Genomic DNA, 21,240 nt, shown 5'->3' on the forward strand with positions numbered 1-21,240 from the left:
CCCCTGCCCCAGGTTTGTAGGGCATTCGAGCTGCAAGGTTTTCCCATGCTTCTTATCCTCATTGTTTTGCAAATGTCTGGTGGTTTTGTTTGGATGTTTGACTGTTATCTTTGGCAGACTGCTCCACACATTTCACTGTATCTACACACTTGAAATACTCTTTCCCAAAAAGCTCGTTACTAACACTTATCAGCAATTACATTGCTGTTTACAATTAACATACGAACTGTTATACTTTGATAGGTTTGTCTTGCTGTAAGGGAAGGTCCAAGATATCATTAAAAACTTAAGAACATTTGGAATACTAGAGATCTGTGAACACCGTTTTTAACTACAAGGGAGCCTGGGACTCATTGCTTTGTATTTGAACCTCTGACCTGTTTCTGATGGAACCTTAACAGAGGTCTCTGTTACCTCCTGTACTAAATCAAAATGTGATTTTGCAGCCTGATGTCAGGTACAAAATGGGGCTCAAAATAAATATGGGAACAAATCCAAAGCACACTGACATTTCCTTATTCTTTTTTCTCTGTTCCTTCCCAGCTAGGCTGAGATAACTGTGAAACATATACCCGACAGAGTTAAAGATTTACAGCTGTGAGAAAGACACCAAGAAAACACATAGCTTCTCTGAAACAGCTTCTGCAGTAAAATCCAAGTACTGCTGTCTATCTATGTGCACAGGATATTTTTACATGGATGTATGACTGAATCAGTCATTTCCAATAAAGCAGATAGTTAAGCAGTTAGAACAATAGTCTATGTAAGTTTCATGTGTTGAAATAGATTAGAAAACTGAAAGGGATCATTTCATTATCACTGAAATGCAGCAGCCATCCCTTGAGAGAGATACAGCAGCAATAGATATCACAGGGCATCTCATTTTAGGATTAAACAGTGAAACTTTGGGGAAAAATTTACAGAGAGAGAATTTAAATAGATTGAACAGGACTTAGGCACATTCAATAACTGCCTGTATTAAGGGCACTGGTATTAAGTGTCCCTTTTGCCAACACCTCAGCTCCAATCCTGAGTCAGCCCAGCCCTGCCTTATCTCATGGAATTGCAGCCCCGCTGCTGCAGTGGCATATAAACAAGCAAAAGGGATAGTCTTTGTCATTGAACAATGGCATGGCTCAGGGAGGGGAGAGCGTCCTGCAAACAGATTTCCCCAATGTCACAGCACAGGTTTGACAATTCCCAATAAACAGCAGAATCACTGTTACACGTGGGCAACCCAGGAGAGGGTGTCTATTGGTTAGATAAAATCCTCAATAATTAATTAGCCTCCAACCACTGGCAGAGCACTGATGATGCTGGTTGCTCTTTAGCTAATAACAGTCTACCACTGGCTTACTTAAAGCGCCTTTCACAACTGGGGCTGCTTAGTCATACCAGTCATAAACACAGACTATGCCCATGTGGGTGGCTATCACAGTCTAGCTTCTTCCTTCTTTTCCTCGCCTCCACCCAGCATCTCAAAACAGGCTGCAGAAGGGACTCCACTGTCCAAGGAAGTCTGGATCTACTATTTCACATCAACTAGTGCAAAGCCACCTTGTGCTGCAACTTGCCTGTCCTTGCGTCTCTCTGAGACACGTATTACAGAGGATCAAGGTGGCCTCTGCTTACAATAGCCAATAGGACACTCAACTTTATTCCATTCATGAAAGCTCAGAGCATTGTTCTTTCATTAAGACTTACCATATTCTTTCTGTCCCTGTAATAACCCAGCATTTGGAGCAGAAGCATCTAAGCTCTCCTCTGCTACAGTCGGCAGAGTGAGGACAAGCAGGACTCCATTTCTCCTTCGGTTTAATCCACTCTAGGAGAAATAGCTTATCACATGGCCTTTCTTCCTGGAGTTAATTAATCTTCTGTTGACATATTTTGTCTATGATTTCTGCTTTGAAAATTCTCACTTTAAGAGCCTTATAAGAGGGACACACATCTGGATTGATTTGAGACGTTTTTGTGATTGCATTTCATATTTTACTGGAATAATTTTCTCCTATCCCCAAGGCGGTTTTGCTGAAAGATTTTCACTCTTAAACCTTTTCAGCTTAAACCTTAAACAAAGCAAATGTAACCAAGCCTAGAGAAAATATGGTGCAGGATTAACAGCACTGCATCTGTTTAAAATTTCTTGCATTGAGTTGTACGACTCTCAAAGGCTGGCTGTGTTACCTGGGATCTCCTTGTTTGGTTGATCCTGCTAAAATTTTGCAGTGATATCCCATGCCAACTTACCTTAAACTTGCCCAGCAATTGGACCATTACAAAAATTTGCTGACAGCTCCATTTAACATCCTGGAAATGTTCCAATACACTTTGTCTAAACTTAAGCTAATCAAGAGCATATGGTTCTTTTGCAAAGCCAAATGATCATCTTTGAAATGAATTCTGCATTGTGATTTTAGTTTCGCCATGAGCGAAACCTTTATCTGAATTTACATGTCTTTAAAGAATTTGAAGACAATCAAGTAAGTTTGTACCCAGGAAGCTAAGCACAGAAAACTAAGAATTTATGTACTGCAAAAGCACAAAGGCAAGACAAAACATGGCCCTGATATGCCATGATAGCTGTGGTCACCTGCTTGCATTGGAGGAATCCATTGGTGCATGGTATACACTCTCGGTGATTCTTTGGTGCAGTTGACTTGCTTCTGTTAAAGAAAAAGTAAAAAGAAATTGCTCCAAATTGTATAAATTGCTTCCTTGTTTGCATGGAAGGTGGGAGAGGGAGAAGGAGAGATTTTGACCTGCTGCAATCAAAATTGAATACTCGTACTTGAAGAGAAAAGGCATATGGTGATCTTAAAGTTTGAAAACTTAACTCACCCAAACAGCTCTTCTACCCATATTATTTCAGTGCAGAAGAGATTTCTTCTCCTACCACCTTCTCTTTCCTCTGTACCTCTTCCTAGCTCACTGCACAATATGGATTTAGAGAATGCACATATTGGCATTTTTCCCAGAATACAATACAAGTTTTGTGGCTCGCAGCTTTTTCTGGATTTAGCAACACATGTACAACAGTTCTTCTGCACACGCAGCCATCTAGTAGAATATATCCCCATCCCTCTGAAGACTGTTTTTGCTCAGCATCCTGGACAAACAGCAATAATAAAATGTTGTTCAGATGCCACTTCTTCACTCTTTTTGCATAGCTGCAAGGTAGCAACAGACTACTTTGTACCTATGTCTAGTAACTACTGAGTGGAGAAAGATAGGAAAGATGCTGACAACTTGGTTTTCAAGGCCAGGAGAGTCAGACACTAAGAAGTGAGAAAGCAATGGAAGGAGCTGCTTTCAAACTCTCAGATTGCTGAGATCCTACAGCTATTTCACTCTGAAAGATGAACCTCCTGTCAATGAAAGGAGAACAGACAAAGGGACAGCGACAGCACTGAAAGATTAAACTTAAAGTCTTTTGTGGGTGGGAATGTTGGGAGAAAGGAGCACCCTGGGTGGGGAGTCGGAAGTAGCTCCATTCCTGGTTTTGGCAACTGATTCACAGCCTTGCACAAATCCCTTAAGCTGCATCCATAATTCCTTTGCCGGCAAGAGACAATTATGCTCTTTGGGATCAATGGATCAAGGAGTTACCCAAAGGCTTGTTAGCATTCCATGCTCACTACAGTATACAATAGGAGGTGTATATACACTAAGTGTTTGGACACTAATGACCCATATGTTAAATTATTTATCACATACCTTTGGCCACCTCCTTTGCCCTTTACTTATTCATCTCAGCTGGTTCCTTCCAACATTCCAACTCCCTGTACAACTCCTAACAACAGTCATTAAAAACAGCCCCGACAAACAAACATATTCCTCTTCCTTCTCTCAGTACAACACACAGTTGGAGAAATATCCAGTCTTGGATTAAGCATGAATTAAGGCCTATGCTTTCATGAGTCATTACAAATAGAAATGCCTGTTTAAAACTACAGGACAAAGCATTTGCTTCCTGCAATCAATATTGTAATAAGTGCTTTAATTCATATGATCATTTGGGATAAGGCAATGGGAAGAGTTCAACAGCATATAAGACATAATTTCTGCCCTCTGACTGCTGTTCTGCTGGATACACAATGAAGGAAAACTTGACTTTGCTCATAGAGTAGGATGAAAGTTGTCCTTGGATGTTCTCAAGACCAGACTGGCTAAAGTCTTGGGTAACCTGGTTTGACCAATAACAGTCTGCTTTGAGCAGGATGTTGGACTATGATATCCTGAGGTCCCTTGAAACCTGAAATATTCTAGGATCCTATGATATTAAGACAAAACAATAAAGAATATCAAAATATAAACGTTTTCAAAACTTTCAGTCTTGATTCCTGCATAGTTTTCTCTGGAAAATGCATAGTAACTCTATCATATAGGTCTTGTATGCTACAAAGAGTTCACAAATGCTCATCTGGGTGACTGTCGTGGTTTAACCCCAGCCAGCAACTAAGCACCACGCAGCCGCTCACTCACTCCCCCCCCATCCAGTGGGATGGGGGAGAAAATCAGGAAAAGAAGTAAAACTCCTGGGTTGAGATAAGAACGGTTTAATAGAACAGAAAAGAAGAAACTAATAATGATAATGATAACACTAATGAAATGACAACAGTAGTAATAAAAGGATTGAAATGTACAAATGATGCGCAGGGCAATTGCTCCCCACCCGCCGACCGACACCCAGCCAGTCCCTGAGCGGTGAATCCCTGCCCCCCACTTCCCAGTTCCTAAACTAGATGGGACGTCCCATGGTATGGAATACACCGTTGGCCAGTTTGGGTCAGGTGCCCTGGCTGGGCATGAGAAGCTGAAAAATCCTTGACTATAGTCTAAACACTACTGAGCAACAACTGAAAACATCAGTGTTATCAACATTCTTCACATACTGAACTCAAAACATAGCACTGTACCAGCTACTAGGAAGACAGTTAACTACATCCCAGCTGAAACCAGGACAACCACTCAGTGAGTAAGGAATTGGCTGGACGGTCACACTCAAAAGAGTTGTGGTCAACAGCTCAATGTCCAAGTGGAGACCAGTGATGAGTGGCGTTTCTCAGGGGTCGGTATTGGCACCAGCCCTGTTTAACATCTTTGTCAGCAACACAGACAGTGGAATTGAGTGCACCCTCAGCAAGTTTGCTGACAACACCAAGCTGCGTGGTGCAGTTGACATAGTGAAGGGAAGGGATGCCATCCAGAGGGACCTTGGACAGGCTTGAGAGATGGGCCCGTGTGAGCCTCATGATGTTCAACAAGGCCAAGTGCAAGGTCCTGCACATGGTTTGGGGCAATCCCAAGCACAAATACAGGCTTGGCAGGGAATGGATTGAGAGCAGCCCTGAGGAGAAGGACTTGGGCGTATTAGTGGGTGAAAAACTGAATATGAGCCAGCAAAGTGTGCTTGCAGCCCAGAAAGCCAATCGCATTCCGGGCTGCATCAAAAGAAGTGAGACCAGGAGGTCGAGGGAGGTGATTCTGCCCCTCTACTCCACTCTCATGAGACTCCACTCTCATGAGACTCCACTGGGAGTACTGTGTTCATGTCTGGGGCCCCCAACATAAGAAAGACGTGGACCTGCTCAAGTGGGTACAGAGGAAGGCCACAAAAATGATCAGGGGGCTGGAGCATCTCCCCTGTGAGGCTGAGAGATTTGAGGTTGTTTAGCCTGGAGAAGAGAAGGCTCCAGGGAGACCTTATAGCGGCCTTCCAGAACTTAAAGAGGGCCTACGAGAAAGATGGGGAGGGACTCTTTAACAAGTAGTGTAGTGATAGGACAAGGAGTAATGGCTTTAAACTGAAAGAGGCTAGATTTAGATTAGATATTAGGAAAAAATTCTTCACTGTGAGGGTGGTGAGGCACTGGAACAGGTTGCCCAGAGAGGTTGTGGATGCCCCATCCCTGGAAGTGTTCAAGGCCAGGTTGGATGGGGCTTTGAGCAGGCTGGTCTAGTGGAAGGTGTCCCTGAGCATGGCAGGGGAGTTGCAACTAGATGATCTTTAAGGTCCTTTCCATTGTAAGGTCCCAACCTAAACCATTCTATGATTCTATTTTAGGTACTTATGAGGCTTCAATCATTCATGTGTTGAGCACGTCACAAATCACCTTCATAGTGACATCTCTGTGAGAGAGGGAAATGTCATTAATCATGTTTTACAGGGAGGTCACTAAGATAAAAAGATGGGATAACTGACTGACATTTAAAACATAAGGCAGGTGACTAGATTTGAAATAAAACCCCTCAAAAACCCAACAAAGCAAAACAAACAATAGGATGGAGAGGAACAGTTGCTGTCTGGTCATGTATGTAGAAGGAGATCTTTTGTGTCAGGTCTTGTGAGAAGGCACAGAGTGAAGACTGGGACCCCATCTCCTCACATGCTGATGTAAATGCATGTTTCTAGGGTTGTGGCTTGAGAGGGAGAACACAGGAAAATCATGTTCCTCAGACTAACTGTGAATGGAATAATTATTCATGCCATTTCTAAAGTTATAAGAAATTTTCTTTGATCAGGACAAGGGTTTAAGTCCCAGCAATGCTGCCACCACCCAACTGACCCTCACATAGAAGTTCTGTTCTTGCTGATTTCACTGATGGTAGTGGATGGCACTGTAACTCATCCCAGCTACAGAAGGAAGGCAACATGACCAGATCTCGCTCTGTGTGTCCTACCTCTACATGCTTCCAGTTGTCCTGTCAGGACTTTGCGAATCTCTGAAATCCAGGTGTTTTTCAACTCAACAGAAGATGCCTGAGAACACAAGAGGAAAAGACAAAGCAGATCTAGTTAAAGCATGCTGCCAATCACTTGGCTGCCCTGACCTACATTTGCTCTTGATTTTCCCAAGGAATGGAACGCTGTGGTCAGTTTTGAGCAAAGCGAAGGACACTCTTCAAGATGGAAAAGTTACCATGAATCTAAGGTCCTGCCCTTGCTTTTCTGTCCAGCGTTCTAAGTAATTTTCCACTACTTTGTTTCCTCTTTTACCCAAAATCATGACTATTTTCACAATGATAAATTGGTAATTTCAGTGCCAACACAATAATGAAGCTTCCAAAGGCTATTGTTTCTTGAGTGTACAGGACAATGAAAGTCACGAAACTGAAAACTTTCTTAAAAACCAATTCAATTGAAAGGAAGCATAGTCTTGGAAAAAAAAAAGATTGCTGTTACCTGAATGATATAGACCTCTTCTCTGCCATTATACCAGATCTCAAACTTCTTGTTATCCCCTTTTACATTTTCTGTAATGCCCACAGTGCTCATCTGTTTCAAAATAGAAAAGAAGAACCTGGAATATGTCAACAGTCTTTAAACACTTTATCCTCTGAGAAGCATTTTTAAAAGGCTGCATTCACTTCTGCACCTTAGGGAGTCATTAAAAGTAAAATTCAGAACACGTTATTTCTCAACATCTAATTTATCATTCATCTTTTTGATTGTTAGAGGGGAAAAAAAATTAAGCACTCTAAAGTAACACAAGTTAATGTCTGATCACGAGTTTATCCTCTTTGCTTTTTTTGGTTGAACTGTGGGTCAGTTTTCAACCCTATCCTGGCTCTTGTCCACCTATACAAATTTTCAGTTTCAGGAAGGTGGTATTTTCAACTTGCCATCACTGACCTATTGAGGTGGGAGAGGAAGAGGGATGGAACAGGGCTTTGTGAGATTTAACAACTCGTCTGCAAATCCAGACAACACAAAATATTCTATATGGTTTCAGGAAAATGAAAAAAAGAGGTGAGCAAGAAGCTAAGTGCCTAACTAGGCAAGACGAACAAGGAACTGAAGAAAATAATTCTTGATTTCTTAAATGATAGGTTCTTAACCACAATTTTGAAGTCCACCTGCTACTATACTTATCAGCTTCCCATCTTCTTCCTGTATTTGTTCATTCCCCTTGTTCTGATTTGCCTCAGCATTAGGTTTGAAGATTTAAACAGCTCTGGTTATGTCATCATTCCTGCTATCTCCACAGAAAGAAACTTCAAACATTCATATGAATTGGTTCAGTCCTTGAACCAGGTTCTATTACTATTCCTGTCTGGTTACCCTATAATAAGTTTGCAGCATTACACTTGAAGACCCGTGTTAGTTGACTGAAGACACAAGTGTCACACCAATCTGCTTAAAGGGAAAATTTGGCCTACATATAAATCTCATCTTAACAGAAAATATCCTGACTCATATCTGGAAATGTTACTTTTGCAAATAAAAGGGCACTTCTGCGCTGTGATTCACCTGTAGCTGTTACTGTCACAGAATATATCTGCTCAACTGATGTCAATAGTAAAACTCACAATAGAACTGAACTTGGAGAATGCTTAGAGGCAGAACAATGAGACATGCAGGTCCATTCAGTCTTGCTTCTCTTTATGAGATGCTGAGCAAGAACACACAAGGTGCCTGTTTGTATCAAGTTGCAAAACCAAGGTTCACGTCTGCAGTTGCAGGGCATATGGCTGGGTCTGTTTCCAGATCAAAACTAAATGGGAGCTTTCATTTACTCAGGGGTGCAAGATAGCTCCAGATATGTGTACTTTCTTCAAGTCTCCACATGGAAACATCCCTATGTTGTGAGAACACCAGATTTATTTCTCTCCCCCACCATTACCACATTTATTACCTTTAATGAATTTTTAAAGCTGTATGAAGCAGTCTTCTCATGGCCATCTGTGTTCTCTTCCCGTTTCTTGCAGAAAAGTAGCATCTTTGTGTAGAGGAAGAGGTGTCTCTGCATCGGTTTGAATCTAGCCAAGTCCTTCACCTTGTTGTGCCCCTTCTTGTGGTCAGTCCACACATTGAAGGAACCTTGCATCAACAGTTTGCCAAGCTCACTGACATCCCCCTAGGAAGCAAGGAAAAGAGAGAGCCTATATCACATTCAAACTAGGGTAAACCCAGGCACAGTTCTTTCCCCTAGTGGTGTTTAAGCTTCCAGGCAGAGGCATGTGCCTAGGCATCCCTCGTGTTGGAGAGTGGACATGTTACAGCTGGAACCCCATCTGCACATGTCTCCTTGCTAAACCTGTGTAGTTTCCTCATATAACCATTAACCCATCGTTTTCCACATTCATGATTCCCAGTTTGTCTCCCCTTTCATAGTTAGTGTCTAAGGTCTGCAGTCCAGATATCCAAGCAATGGCCTTGGCTCTGAAAGATCTAGGTTCAGTTTCTGCTCTGCTACAAGCTTCTTCTATCCCTGGGCAAAACCTTGAAAGACGCTTAGATGTCTGAAGACACAGATTGGTGCCTAGAGGCATGTAGGTGTGTAATTCCCTCCCACTGCAAAATAGCCTTTAAAGCTTTGTCAATAGTTTCTGCAAACTGTGCAATCCTGCACAGCCTTGGGCAAAGAGGGAGCCATAAAAGTACCTGAGGGAGAGTGAAACTAGGCAGGAACTAGACCTTTCTAAGTTAAAGACCTTGTCTGAGGACCACTGATGGGTGAATACTTCAACTGATACAAATATTTGGCTCAGATGCCACCAGCACAATCATTTATAGCACAGTTCAGTACTAAAGAGTGTAGCAATGTCTGGAGAAAGGACATGGCAACATCTATATGGTAATGGGCTTCAACAAATAATGATAAACATAATTATCCTAGCAGCAAGTTTTTCTAGGAATGCTTTGTATAATAAGTTGAGGGAATAAGCTCAGTGCATTATTAAAGTACTTATTTTCAACATCTGTATGTTCTGTTGATTATAAGCTGAAGATGTTGGCTCCAAGTGGGAATGTCTGATTTCTTAAACTATGGATTGCAACCTGTTCTCCCTCTCATTCCCCATCCTCTACCCTAGATCCAGCTGTAAACCCAGGGTTTGATTAGGCACTTTTCCATTCCATATCAGGCTATTATTAGACTCTCCAAAGTATTCAGAAAACATCAGTAATTTCTGTAACAGTCTCTCATCTCTTATATAGAGTTCGATTTTTTTATTTGTGCATACAGGACCATGTGTGTTTGTATTTGTATGTGCATGTGGGTGTAATCTGAAAGCCTGTGAAAAGCCTATTGATGAGATGTAAAGCTAAATTAAAAAACCAACCAAACATATTTTCTACATAGTTCTGACAATGGTGAGAGGCTCCTGTCACTCCAGGCACTGTTCAATACAGCATTGAGATCCAGAAGCTCAGTTCAACTCTTGTGATAGGTCCGTCTCTTCAAACTTGGATCAGGATTATAGCAAGTGAAGTGGGGGGCTACCACTACAGAGAGAAAGAGGATGGACAGGGATGGAAGTCTGCAGCAATCCCACAAAAGACTTTGAATATCAGCCCATAAACCCTGGACTCTCTCTTCAGTGTGGGCAGCAAATAGAGAGGAGGACACTGCTTCTGGTAACCTGTGCTAGTGGACAGCAATATTTTGTCCTAAAGGAAGTTGATTTAAAATGGAGGATTTGATCACTGTCTCAAATACTCCCTGTTAGAACAATACACTGTATCTCATGTTTATGGAAGATGAGAGATACGTACGAATGACTTAAGTGCTGCATAACTCATGGACAAACTACCCAGGACAGATTGTATACAAATGTTAGGATGATAGTAGGGAACATCTCTAAAACTTCTGCTCTCCAAGCTTTACTCTACTTTATTTCTGGCTTTGCCTAAAAATAATAAAAAACCTAAAACCAACCCCAAACTTACATGTTAGCAATTTCTTACACAAAAGTTCAGCTCCTCAAGTCTGCATGAGCACAGGTCCAAGAACCAGAATATCCTATGCAATCTGGAGCATCCATCAGCTGCCACAAAACCTGTTTTTCTGCTGGCATAATATCCTTCTCTGAAAGGTGTTCTAGGCAAGTACTTCTATCATGCCTGTATGGGAAAGACTCCACAAGATGGGGCACAGTTTCATGAGCTATGGGAGGTGTTTATTTGGCATCACAGCTGAGCACCTGGGACAGGTGGAACAGGGAGAAGAAATTATTGGGTTCATCCTCTTTCACACTTTCACCCCATTTGATAATCATGTTACAAACCATCTCAGGAATGCTGTCAGCATCGGGCTACACAGCAGCCATGTTCTGCTTTGTCATGTCTTTCAGTTCAGCTAACAAACCAAGACAAAAATCTAGCCCTTGGAGCTACTAGCTGGCATTTCATGGAAGACTGGTAAATTCAAAAGTAGAAGTTGCAAAGGAACAGGAATGCTCTGTTGAACTCCTGAGTACAAAACTATTCTGAAATTTGAAAGTAAGGGATAGGCAAGAGGATGACCTCAACAATTATATGAATAGGAATCTGAGTAGATCCCCTCTGCTAAGGATATGTTACCTTTCTTGGAGAAGCTTTTCTACCCATCCCTTACAGAACTGTTTAAAAACAAATTTTTGTAAAATTGCTGTAACTAAATACATTTAAACTGGGAAACACATGAGGAAGCTACCTTTCTCTTTGGGAATGAATCAGAAACAGTGGAAACTGGGGAAGTAAAAGACATGCTGTATCCATGAGCTTCCCATCCCCCTGTTGACTGGTCCAAGTCTGCAATAATAATATCCGGCCTTTAAAGACTCTTTCTAAAATGAATCTCTGAGACATTCAGAATTAGTCATAACCAGAATCGTTTCGAGAATCCTTCACAAGCTATTTGTCCTGACACCCAGAAGGCTGTAAAAGACTCACTACGGAAACCAAATGGACTTGAATCAAAAAAACCACACAGGTTTGTCTTTTCTGTAAATACAAATGAAGACTTGATTGTTTCAAAAGTTAAACTGTTGAACAAGGTAACACGTTCAGCAATGTGCAAGTTACTGGTTTGTGCAGCAGTTGCTAGAAACCACAGGAGGAGCCAGCAGGCTGTCACTGCAACCAGTGATTCAAAAAGTCACATCAAGCAAAACCACCCTGAGTGCTGAGAACAGTGGCACCAGGACAAAGACACCTGTCCCTAAAAAGTCCGTAAAAGTCTGGACAAACCTGAAAGCAGCAGAGATGTGTCTCAGTGTTCATTTATACTGCTCCAGGAAAAACTTTTCACAAAACAAAAGTGCTAGAAGGGAAAGTTTGTCTACTGTCATGGAAAAGTGAACACAAGCTTTGCCGCTGGCTTTAAATAAAACAAAAGAGCTTCCCAAGAGTAGAAAAACCAAAAGGAAAACTGACTACTAAAGTGAATCAGGTTTGGTTTTGAATTAAAAATCTAATTAACTATTCCTGTTCAGCCAACAAATCTGAATATAGTAGGACTCTCCTACCTTGAGAAAACTTGGAAAAACTGAAAGTTAGATGGAAATCATATCAAAAAGATACTGCTAATCCTCTAAGCAGGAAAACTTCATGCTATATTCTTAATTTAAACCCAACTCTTGGTGCAAAGACCTACAGCACAAGACCCCACTGATCAATTCATAATGGGTGTAGCTCATAGCTGTGCAGAAGGCTGAGATAAAGTATATGCTTTACTTAAGTTTGTCAGGTTTGGCAGACCTAAGTTATGGTTAGGACCTGTGGTGTTTCTCTGATCCACAGGCACTACAGCTAGTCTATGTGTTTACTTATATAACAAGGTGGCCACTGCTTCACATTCAACCCCATACAGCTACTGCAGGATAAGAATTCATATTCTCATTTCAAATGTAATGCACAATCCACAGGAACATCTCCAGCTGTGTACAGCAGTGGATCTATGACATATAGCCGAGCAAGCAGTTAAATTTCTTTATAAAATAATGCTGACAGAGGGCATGGTTTCCTCAGCTACCAGATGCAGATGCACTTGCACAAAAGAGAGAACTATAAAAATTAAAACTCCTGAAGCCACTCCATCCTGCAAAATGCAGAATAACTCTTCTCACCCAGACACAGTCAGTATAGACCCCAGCACTTTCTTGGGAAGTCACATTCTGCACAAAATACTGGTTTTCTGGTATCCAGACTAAACCCTGTTACTCCGATTTAATAATTCTTTGAACCCAGCTTCTCAGTCCATTGTTTTTTCTTGACATTTTTACCCTGCAGCTATTTTTTACCACATCACTTTCAGGCCTCATTTCGACAGGCGTGCTTCTCCTTTATGTGTCAATCACTTCCACTTCTCACTTAAGGGCCCATCTTATGTAGGCAACACTAGTTCTTGAAAGTCATATGACTTCAGTGGTGCTTCAGTGGAGAGGTATATACATTTGTGGCCTTTGATTTGTACGTCGGTTATTATTTCATGTTTCAGATAAAGAGTTTGCCAGTCACTGGGATGGATTCTATTACCCACGTTAAATGAAAGCCAGATTTTCCTCCCTAAGTGCAAAAGATCTGGAAACACTTGAGTTGCACTGTGATCACAAAGTTTCAGAAAATTTCTTAAGTTATGTCTGTCACACTTGCTACCTTTCATCTACAAATGAGTTTTGGGTGTGATGACTCAGAAGGACTGCATTCATCACACTTCTTCCCCACATTCACATCCCCAACTTCACATGACAGGTATGTTGACATGTATTTTCAGTCACCACAACATGCCACTGAGTGGCATCCTTCAAGAATGTGGCACAAGCTCCTGCAAAGTGTACCCAGCCATGGGCACAGCATGATCAATGATGAGAGGAACACTGGATGGGTCAAGACCAGAGTAAAAGCAACAGCCAATAATACCTCATATCCCGTGATTGCTATCTGGTGCATTGAGTCATTTACTGATTTGATGATATCAAGCACCGTGGCCAGAGCTTCTTCCAATTCAGCCGTACCCTCTGAATTCTTGCTGCACTTCAGCATTTCCTGATTAAAAAAAGGTGCAAAAACTACTTGAAAACTTCTTATACCAGAAGGCACCATAAGACAATCCTCCCTGAAATTTGTGCTGCACAGACAAAGTAACAGAACTACAGGAAAAAACAAACAAACAAACAAAACCAAACAGGACATTCACCAGGATTGTCATTGAGTACATACATTTTGACCCTTTGGATATTTTCAAGTTTTATGGGTTCATTTAAGATGAGACAGGACCATTCTGACATATTTACAATGAACTTTCTGCATGTCACAGAATTACATCCAGGGTTTTTTTTACTCCATATCTTCTAGAAAAGAAACTCAAACTTAATACAATGATTTTAGGTGTTAGAGAATTCACCACTTCCTTTTGCAGTTTGTTCCACAAGGTACTTATTACCACTGTTAAAAATATAAATTAATTTCTAGTCTGAATTTGGCAGGTTTGACTTTCCACTCATCAGGTCTTAGCAAGCTCTTGTCAGATAAAGAATTTCTGCATGGGAAGAAGTCACTTGCTATGTAGATGTCAAATCATCTCACAAATCTCTCTTCCTTAAATTAAATGAGACTTCTTTAATCTATAACAGCTTTTTCAGCTGTTAATTTTTTATTTTTTTTTTGGGGGGGGGGGGGAATACACCAGATATTACTATAAATCTTCCCCACCTCTTATTCTCTGCCTCTGCACTACAATCTACAGATCTGCAAACTTGAAAACTTTTTTTGAGAGATAGTAATTTTGATGAACAATGCTGATCTCTCAGAAAAATTCATCAAACATTATATTCTGCTTGAAATAAGGGAAATTATTCCATCCTCCAACCCTTGCAAAATGAACAAGAGACAAAGTTCTGGACAAGTTAAGAAGCATGTGCCCATAGCAAAGAAAGAAACAAAACCTTTTGAGGTCTCAATTTCTGTAATTATTTCACATGCAGAAATCCTATTTAGAGCTCCAAAGATTTAGGGACAACTACTTACATAGCCCAGTACAGTTACTTATAAGAATTATTTTTCTTATTTCTATATGTGTCTTTTGCTTGAAAAGTTTTAGTCATAGCTCAGGACTTAATTTTCTCTTCTTGTAACCAACAATTATAACCTATGCAAATCCTGAAAGACACCAAAATCTTCATTTTAAATGAAATTAACTGCCTTGCCTCTTGCTCTTCTGCCTACAGAGGAGCCCTTAACCCAATTCAGATGCACGGATTGTTTTTTCCCCACTGTATTGTATAGAAAACAGTTACTGCCAATGAGTATGCCCCTGAGATCAGAATCAGACTCTGTACCTTTGCTAAAAACACCTAGGGAAGAAAAGGTTAACAGATACAAACACACATATGGTTGGTACAGTCTTGAGAAGACATGAATCTCAAGGCAGCTGGAAGATGCCAAGACTACACCATAGAATTTGAAACCTAAGCCAAACAGGATTCTCCTACCATTAAACAGAAAAGGTAAGATGGCTCTACCCAAAAGTAGTAAGGTAACTGATCACATATAGTGTCCTGTGATTTTGATGCTTGGAATCCACATCCATTATTCAGCTGAAAGAATAAGTTTATTGGTTGTTCATAAGACAATAGTTCCAGTGACAGAATTCATAACCAAATAACTATTTTATTCATCATTATTGACTTGTCCCTGCCCTATATATCTATCAGAGGAATGAAAGAAGTGTTTGGCTGGATGCAATTTTCACTTCAGAAATGCAAGCTGTGAAGAAACTAAGAAATAAATTCTTGTAATAATAGCACCTCACTAAGAACTGTACAGTAAGTGAGTTTAGCTCTGTTTCCTTATGCTGACTACAATGTCAGCAGAAACTATGCTCCAAAAATACACCTAGGAAAGAATCAAGACTACTAACTTTAGTAATCTTTATTATAGTAAGAATTAGACCCCTTCAGCAGGTGTGGCCATTGACATGATTTTCATTCAGGTATACAATTTTCAGCCACATTGTGAGTTTGGAAATCATTTAATCCAAAAGCTGAGGCACTTGTGTTCCTGTAAAACAGGGCTGCAAAAAGGTAGCTCTTGCAAACCCCAAAGAGCAGCAGTCTCTCCTCAAGTGCTTGGGTGACCAGGGCTTAGAAGCTAAAAGCAGGATGCATTCCTATAGTACCTGTTGCACAATTTCTAGGATGAGGATGGATCCCTGCTCTCTGTATAGTGGGCATGCTGCTTTATAATATTAGCTAAACTGACTGAAACCAGAGAGTTGCAATAATTGTGACCCAGGATTTAAAACTAGTCTGCCCATCATTCAAGGCACACAGCTGCTTAGGCACTTGTTTGTTACCAATTTTTTACTGACTGCCATTTTCCTACACTTTTAAATGCTCCTGCTGCCAGGGAAAGAGTGCACCATCTTCACAGATCTCATAATCCCTGACAAAGTAAATGTCTGTGCCAATGTGTTGTTGCCAAGTACAAAACTGGTCTGACCAGCTTCAGCCCCAATGGCTACAACCTGGTTTGCCTGAGAATTTTACTCCTTGATCTAATCTTTGTTTTATTTATAGTCATATTTCAAATTAAAAATAGAATCTGGTTTACTCTTGCTCTTCTGAGGACCTTGACATTTACTCCCTCGTGACAGAATAGTTTCAAGAAATAGAGCCAAATTTACTTCTGGATTACATTGATGTAGATCTACTGGAATCAGTGAAGTTGCACTCTTCTTAATATCACCCTTCAATATTTGGATTCTATAGTTTTGCATAAAGTCAATAAACAGGTCACAGAAATACTGCACAAGTGCATGGCCAGCCAGATCCTCACATGGCTTAAACTGGCACAACTTGACCAGTGCCATGGTAGCTATTAGCAAATAAAACTGCAGCCTAAAATCTTCATTGCAAATTTCACACTAAATTTCATGACAGTACACAATACTGCAAGCAGAGGCTTGAGAACAACATGTAATTCACCTTCATGACCTTCCCATGAGGAAGTCAGTAAACATTAATTTGAAGAACTGGGGAAATTAAGACAGAAGTTTAAACAACGATCTTCAAAAAGTGTCATTGGTTTAAAAGCACATATTTCCTGTTGCCCAGTTCAGACCAGAATTTCAAGCATGGACCACTTACAGTTCCAACTAAATCAAGAGGGAATTTCACCTATTCATTCCATTGAAAAGTTACAGAGAATTCGTTCCTAGCTGGGTCTTTAAAACGGAAGCACTGAAAGGGAGTGGCTCCTTCTGAAAAGTTTGAGTCACAACCATGGGAAAATATGAGGTTGAGAGAGCTGAGAGTTTTACTAAACAGGCACAGATGTCAGAGACAGTATTTAAAGCATCAGTTCCTGTTTTCAAACTGTAATACCATATACTGATCCAATAAAGCCAAATTCAATTTCTGTTTTAAAATAATTTTAAAAAGAGACAATAAAAAACTTACTATGCAAAATATCTTACTTTATATATATAGCAGTATATATAAACTAATATACTGCTATTGCTTAATATATAAGTTATAGAAGATATTCTGAAATAGAAGTCCTTTCTTTGACTGTTACCATTTTACAACTTAGCATTACAAAGTATTTGTTGAAGAAGTGAGAGAGAATTTATTTCCAGGTAGTCCTTCAGAAAACAATGCTGATATGCAATTCTGTGAGTAAAACAAGCTATGCATTGGAATTCTTTGCATTGTCATGGAGACCTTACCTTTAACAGCAACTGGTACTTGGTGATTCTCTGGACTGGCTTTAAGAGATAAGCATCTAGCGAGAGCTTATGATCCAATTTACGCTGACATTCCTGTAAGAGACAACAGGGAAGAAAAATACAATTGTTTCTTGAAACACAGGCAAGACACCAAGTTCATTATCATCTGGTAATCTGAAGATTATAAGCCTGTGAATTAATTGAGAGAGAAATTTGTTCCATCTGCATAGGAGTTTCCGCATTACTTTTGCCACAGTGAAAATATATCTAAACAAGACCTAAAGTTTAGGTTCAACTTAGTGTCGAAATCTGGCATGCCCTGCTTATGAGATTGCAATCATCTGGGGTTTGCAAAGAAGCCAGCACTTGGGCATAGCCTGAAGAGTCAGGCTCCTGTCCAGGAAATCTACCTGTTACTCTACCTACCTAGTCTTTTGCAGAAAGCTCCTTGACATACTGAGCACCTGCCATCAGTATAAGAAGCATGCAGAAAAGTCTGTATATTTCTCTAAGTTTTCTAAAGAAAGAAGAGATACAGAAGGAAAACAAGCTTTCATGGTCTTGCACTGCTAGTCTGCAATGAAATTCCACCTGAAAAAAGATGCTGTCTCCACACTGCCTCCAGAGAGCTTCAGACCTTGGTTTGTTCTGACAGTATTTTTCATATATTTGGAGGTCCTCTTTCTGCAAGAAAAGGAGAGTTTAAGGTAAGAAAAAAAGAATCCACAGAGCATCTGTCTTGAGTCACACTTTTTCTTACCTTCCATCCTAACATGTGAAGTTATTAATACATCGGCATGACTCTTGTATGTAAAAATATACTGAAGCTACCAAACTTGCTTTTTACTCCTGGAAAGTTAAATACACCTGAAAGTGAGATTTACTTTTTTCCCCCTCACTTTTTGCACAAAGCAAGGAGATTTCAGACTGGAAGATGCATAACCTAATTGCAAAACTGTTATTTTCCAGGGAAGGGAAATAGATGGTTTAAAACCAAAAAAATTAGAAATGTAAATTTTGATAGCAATACTGGTATAGACTGGTAATTACTAACAATGCTCACCACTTAGCTAAGGTTTACATGTCCAAAACACTTTGAAAATAGTCTTGGCTCTCAACAGTACAATGATGAACTAAAAAGCAGCAAGTTTGTCTTGTTGAAATCCCAGGCCAGGTGGGGGAAGTATTTCAACTCTGTCCTATCCAAATTAGAAGTGGGTGGATTCACTTGACCTCTATTTACCTTTGACTACACTCCAGGTGCTCTCACTGAAGTCCATGGCAAAAGTCTCACTGACTTCAGTGAAAACAAAGGCAATCTCTATAAAAGCCCGGAGAGGTGTATTTCAAGCTCCCTAGGCTATATGGGTAGATACAGATAGACAGGCGTTCCTCTGCCAGGTTCTCGGCTCACTAACTGCGCACCTGGTCAGCACAGAAGCCCTGCAGCCACGCGACCGTGGAGCAGTGCCATACAGGTACCTGAGCAGGGCTGGCTGTGTCTGACCGGCTGGGAGCTTCCCATCTTTGTCTGCACCTATGCTGGTGGATGTGACCTTAGTGAACCAAAGACGGCACCAAAAATAAATCTCAGGAATTCCTGGCTCTTGCCGCTGTGCTGTCAGCCCACTAGACAGTTCCTATACACTCTTGGTGCAGGGAAAGCATTTTCTTTTGTACAGAGTTACTAGAAGAAACCAGTCTTGCTGCTATCTTCCTCTATAGACCTATACTGCTGTCACCCTGATGAATCAGGTATGAAAGCAGAGCTATGCCATGTAACACCTTCCTGCATTAAGGATTATACAATACAAAAAGCTCTGTTACAGCTCAATAGAGTATTAATGGTGCTGTTTCAAAAGTAAGTGCAGTGTTTTCTTCACACAAATAGAATTGTTTGTACATGTTGCTTTGGATGGAAGTTAGCAGGGGGTAAAACCCACAAAACTAGAACCAATAACAAAGTGTAATCAAGCATTACAATTTGTTCCTGGCCCACAGAAACCTAATTGGACTGGGCAAGAACAGAGACAGCAACAGTCAAGAGCACTATCAGGGGAAGAGAAAAGTACCAATTTAAATTTAAAGAGAAGGTACAATAATCAACAATTTACTGGTAATTTGTCATAGTGGAACCACCCTATGCCAATGCAACCTACTGCTGCCTAAATCAGTGACACCTGCTTAGGCAGATACTTACATCTTCAAATACAGCTTTAAGCTTCTTAATAAGGTAAGGAATAGGAAATTTCTGGTGAAATTACTAGGATCAGACTCTAAAATGCCAAGAAATAATTAATTGCCTAATTACTCAAATCCCAGTCTGAAATGTTCCACACATCTCTCTCTTCATATGCAGAGGTTCTGACTTCTTGCTGGTACTTTTACACCGTGCTCGTCTCTCCTGTAATGCTTTTCCTTTCCATGGTGATTTGCATGCTGAGATATTTGTAAGCTTTCATGCACATGGCTGTATTGGGTTTGCGTGGCAAGGTTTTGGTAGCAGAGGGGCTAGAGGGGGGGGCTTCTGTGAGAAGCTGCTAGAAACTTCCCCCATGTCTGATAGAGCCAATGCCAGCCAGCTCCAAGATGGACCTGCTGCCGGCCAAGGCCGAGCCCATCAGCGATGGTGGTAGCGCCTCTGGGATAATGTATTTCAGACGGGGGAAAAGTTGCTGCGCAACAGAAGCTGCAGGTGGAGAGAGGAGTGAGAACATGTGAGAGAAACAATCCTGCAGACCCCCAGGTCAGTGAAGAAGGAGGGGGAGGAGGTGCTCCAGGCGCCAGAGCAGAGATTCCCCTGCAGCCCGTGGTGAAGACCATGGTGAGGCAGGCTGTCCCCCTGCAGCCCATGGATGCCCACGGTGGAGCAGATCTCCACCTGCAGCCTGGGGAGGACCCTGTGCCAGAGCAGGGGGATGCCTGGAGGAAGCTGTGACCCTGTGGGAAGCCCACACTGGAGCAGGCTCCTGGCAGGACCTGTGGACCCATGGAGAGAGGAGCCCACGCTGGAGCAGGTTTTCTAGCAGGACTTGTGACCCCATGGGGGACCCACGCTGGAGCAGTCTGTGCCTGAAGGACTGCAGCCCATGGGAAGGACCCATGCTGGAGCAGTTCGTGAAGGACTGTCTCCCATGGGAGGGACCCCACACTGGAGCAGGGGAAGAGTGTGAGGAGTCCTGCCCCTGAGGAGGAAGGAGAAGCAGACACCAGATGTGATGAACTGGCCGCAACCCCCATTCCCTGTCCCCCTGCGCTGCTGGCAGGGAGGAGGTAGTGAAAATCCGGACTGAAGTTGTGCCCAGGAAGAAGGGAGGGGCAGAGGGAAGGTGTTTTAAGATTTAGTTTTTATTTCTCATTATCCTACTCTGATTTGACTGGTAATAAATTAAACTAATTTTGCCAAGATGAGTTTGTTTTGCGTGTGACAGTAATTGCTGAGTCATCTCCCTGTCCTTATCTCAACCCACGAGCCTTTCATTATATTTTCTCTCCCTGTCCAGCTGAGGAGGGGGAGTGATAGAGTGGCTTTGGTGGGCACCTGGCATCCACCCAGGGTCAACCCACCACAGGCGTATATGCACAGTTCCAATTATCTTTGTTGACTGCTGATATATGAATAAATTTTGCTTCAGATTAGAATTTAGCCATTTGAATCCAACTCACAGGTTTCTGGTCAGGTGCTACAGTCCTTTCATGGTAGGTTCCTTTTCTAAATGTTTCTTTCTCCCTGAATGACCAAACGCTCCAACTGCTGACTCCTATTAAATTATTCTCTTTTTCCAAAGTTAGCAGTATGACTAAG

The 21,240-nt window shown here is 41.3% G+C and overlaps 1 protein-coding gene across 1 annotated transcript in view; it reads right to left on the minus strand.

The window, feature by feature from the left end:
• The window catches only part of MCF2L2 (MCF.2 cell line derived transforming sequence-like 2), a 160,136-nt gene that overhangs the window by 18,212 nt on the left and 120,684 nt on the right, over positions 1 to 21,240 (minus strand). The window contains exons 19-25 of the mRNA XM_010572952.1: positions 18,027 to 18,119; positions 17,436 to 17,528; positions 13,628 to 13,753; positions 8,640 to 8,861; positions 7,187 to 7,279; positions 6,685 to 6,763; positions 2,594 to 2,666 (exon numbers count right to left, since the gene is read on the minus strand). Of these exons, the coding sequence (XP_010571254.1) occupies positions 2,594 to 2,666; positions 6,685 to 6,763; positions 7,187 to 7,279; positions 8,640 to 8,861; positions 13,628 to 13,753; positions 17,436 to 17,528; positions 18,027 to 18,119 (779 nt within the window). The remainder of the gene's footprint in view (positions 1 to 2,593; positions 2,667 to 6,684; positions 6,764 to 7,186; positions 7,280 to 8,639; positions 8,862 to 13,627; positions 13,754 to 17,435; positions 17,529 to 18,026; positions 18,120 to 21,240) is intronic.

This window comes from Haliaeetus leucocephalus, unplaced genomic scaffold, assembly GCF_000737465.1.
Source record: "Haliaeetus leucocephalus isolate CR32 unplaced genomic scaffold, Haliaeetus_leucocephalus-4.0 Scaffold362, whole genome shotgun sequence".
NCBI lineage: Eukaryota > Metazoa > Chordata > Aves > Accipitriformes > Accipitridae > Haliaeetus > Haliaeetus leucocephalus.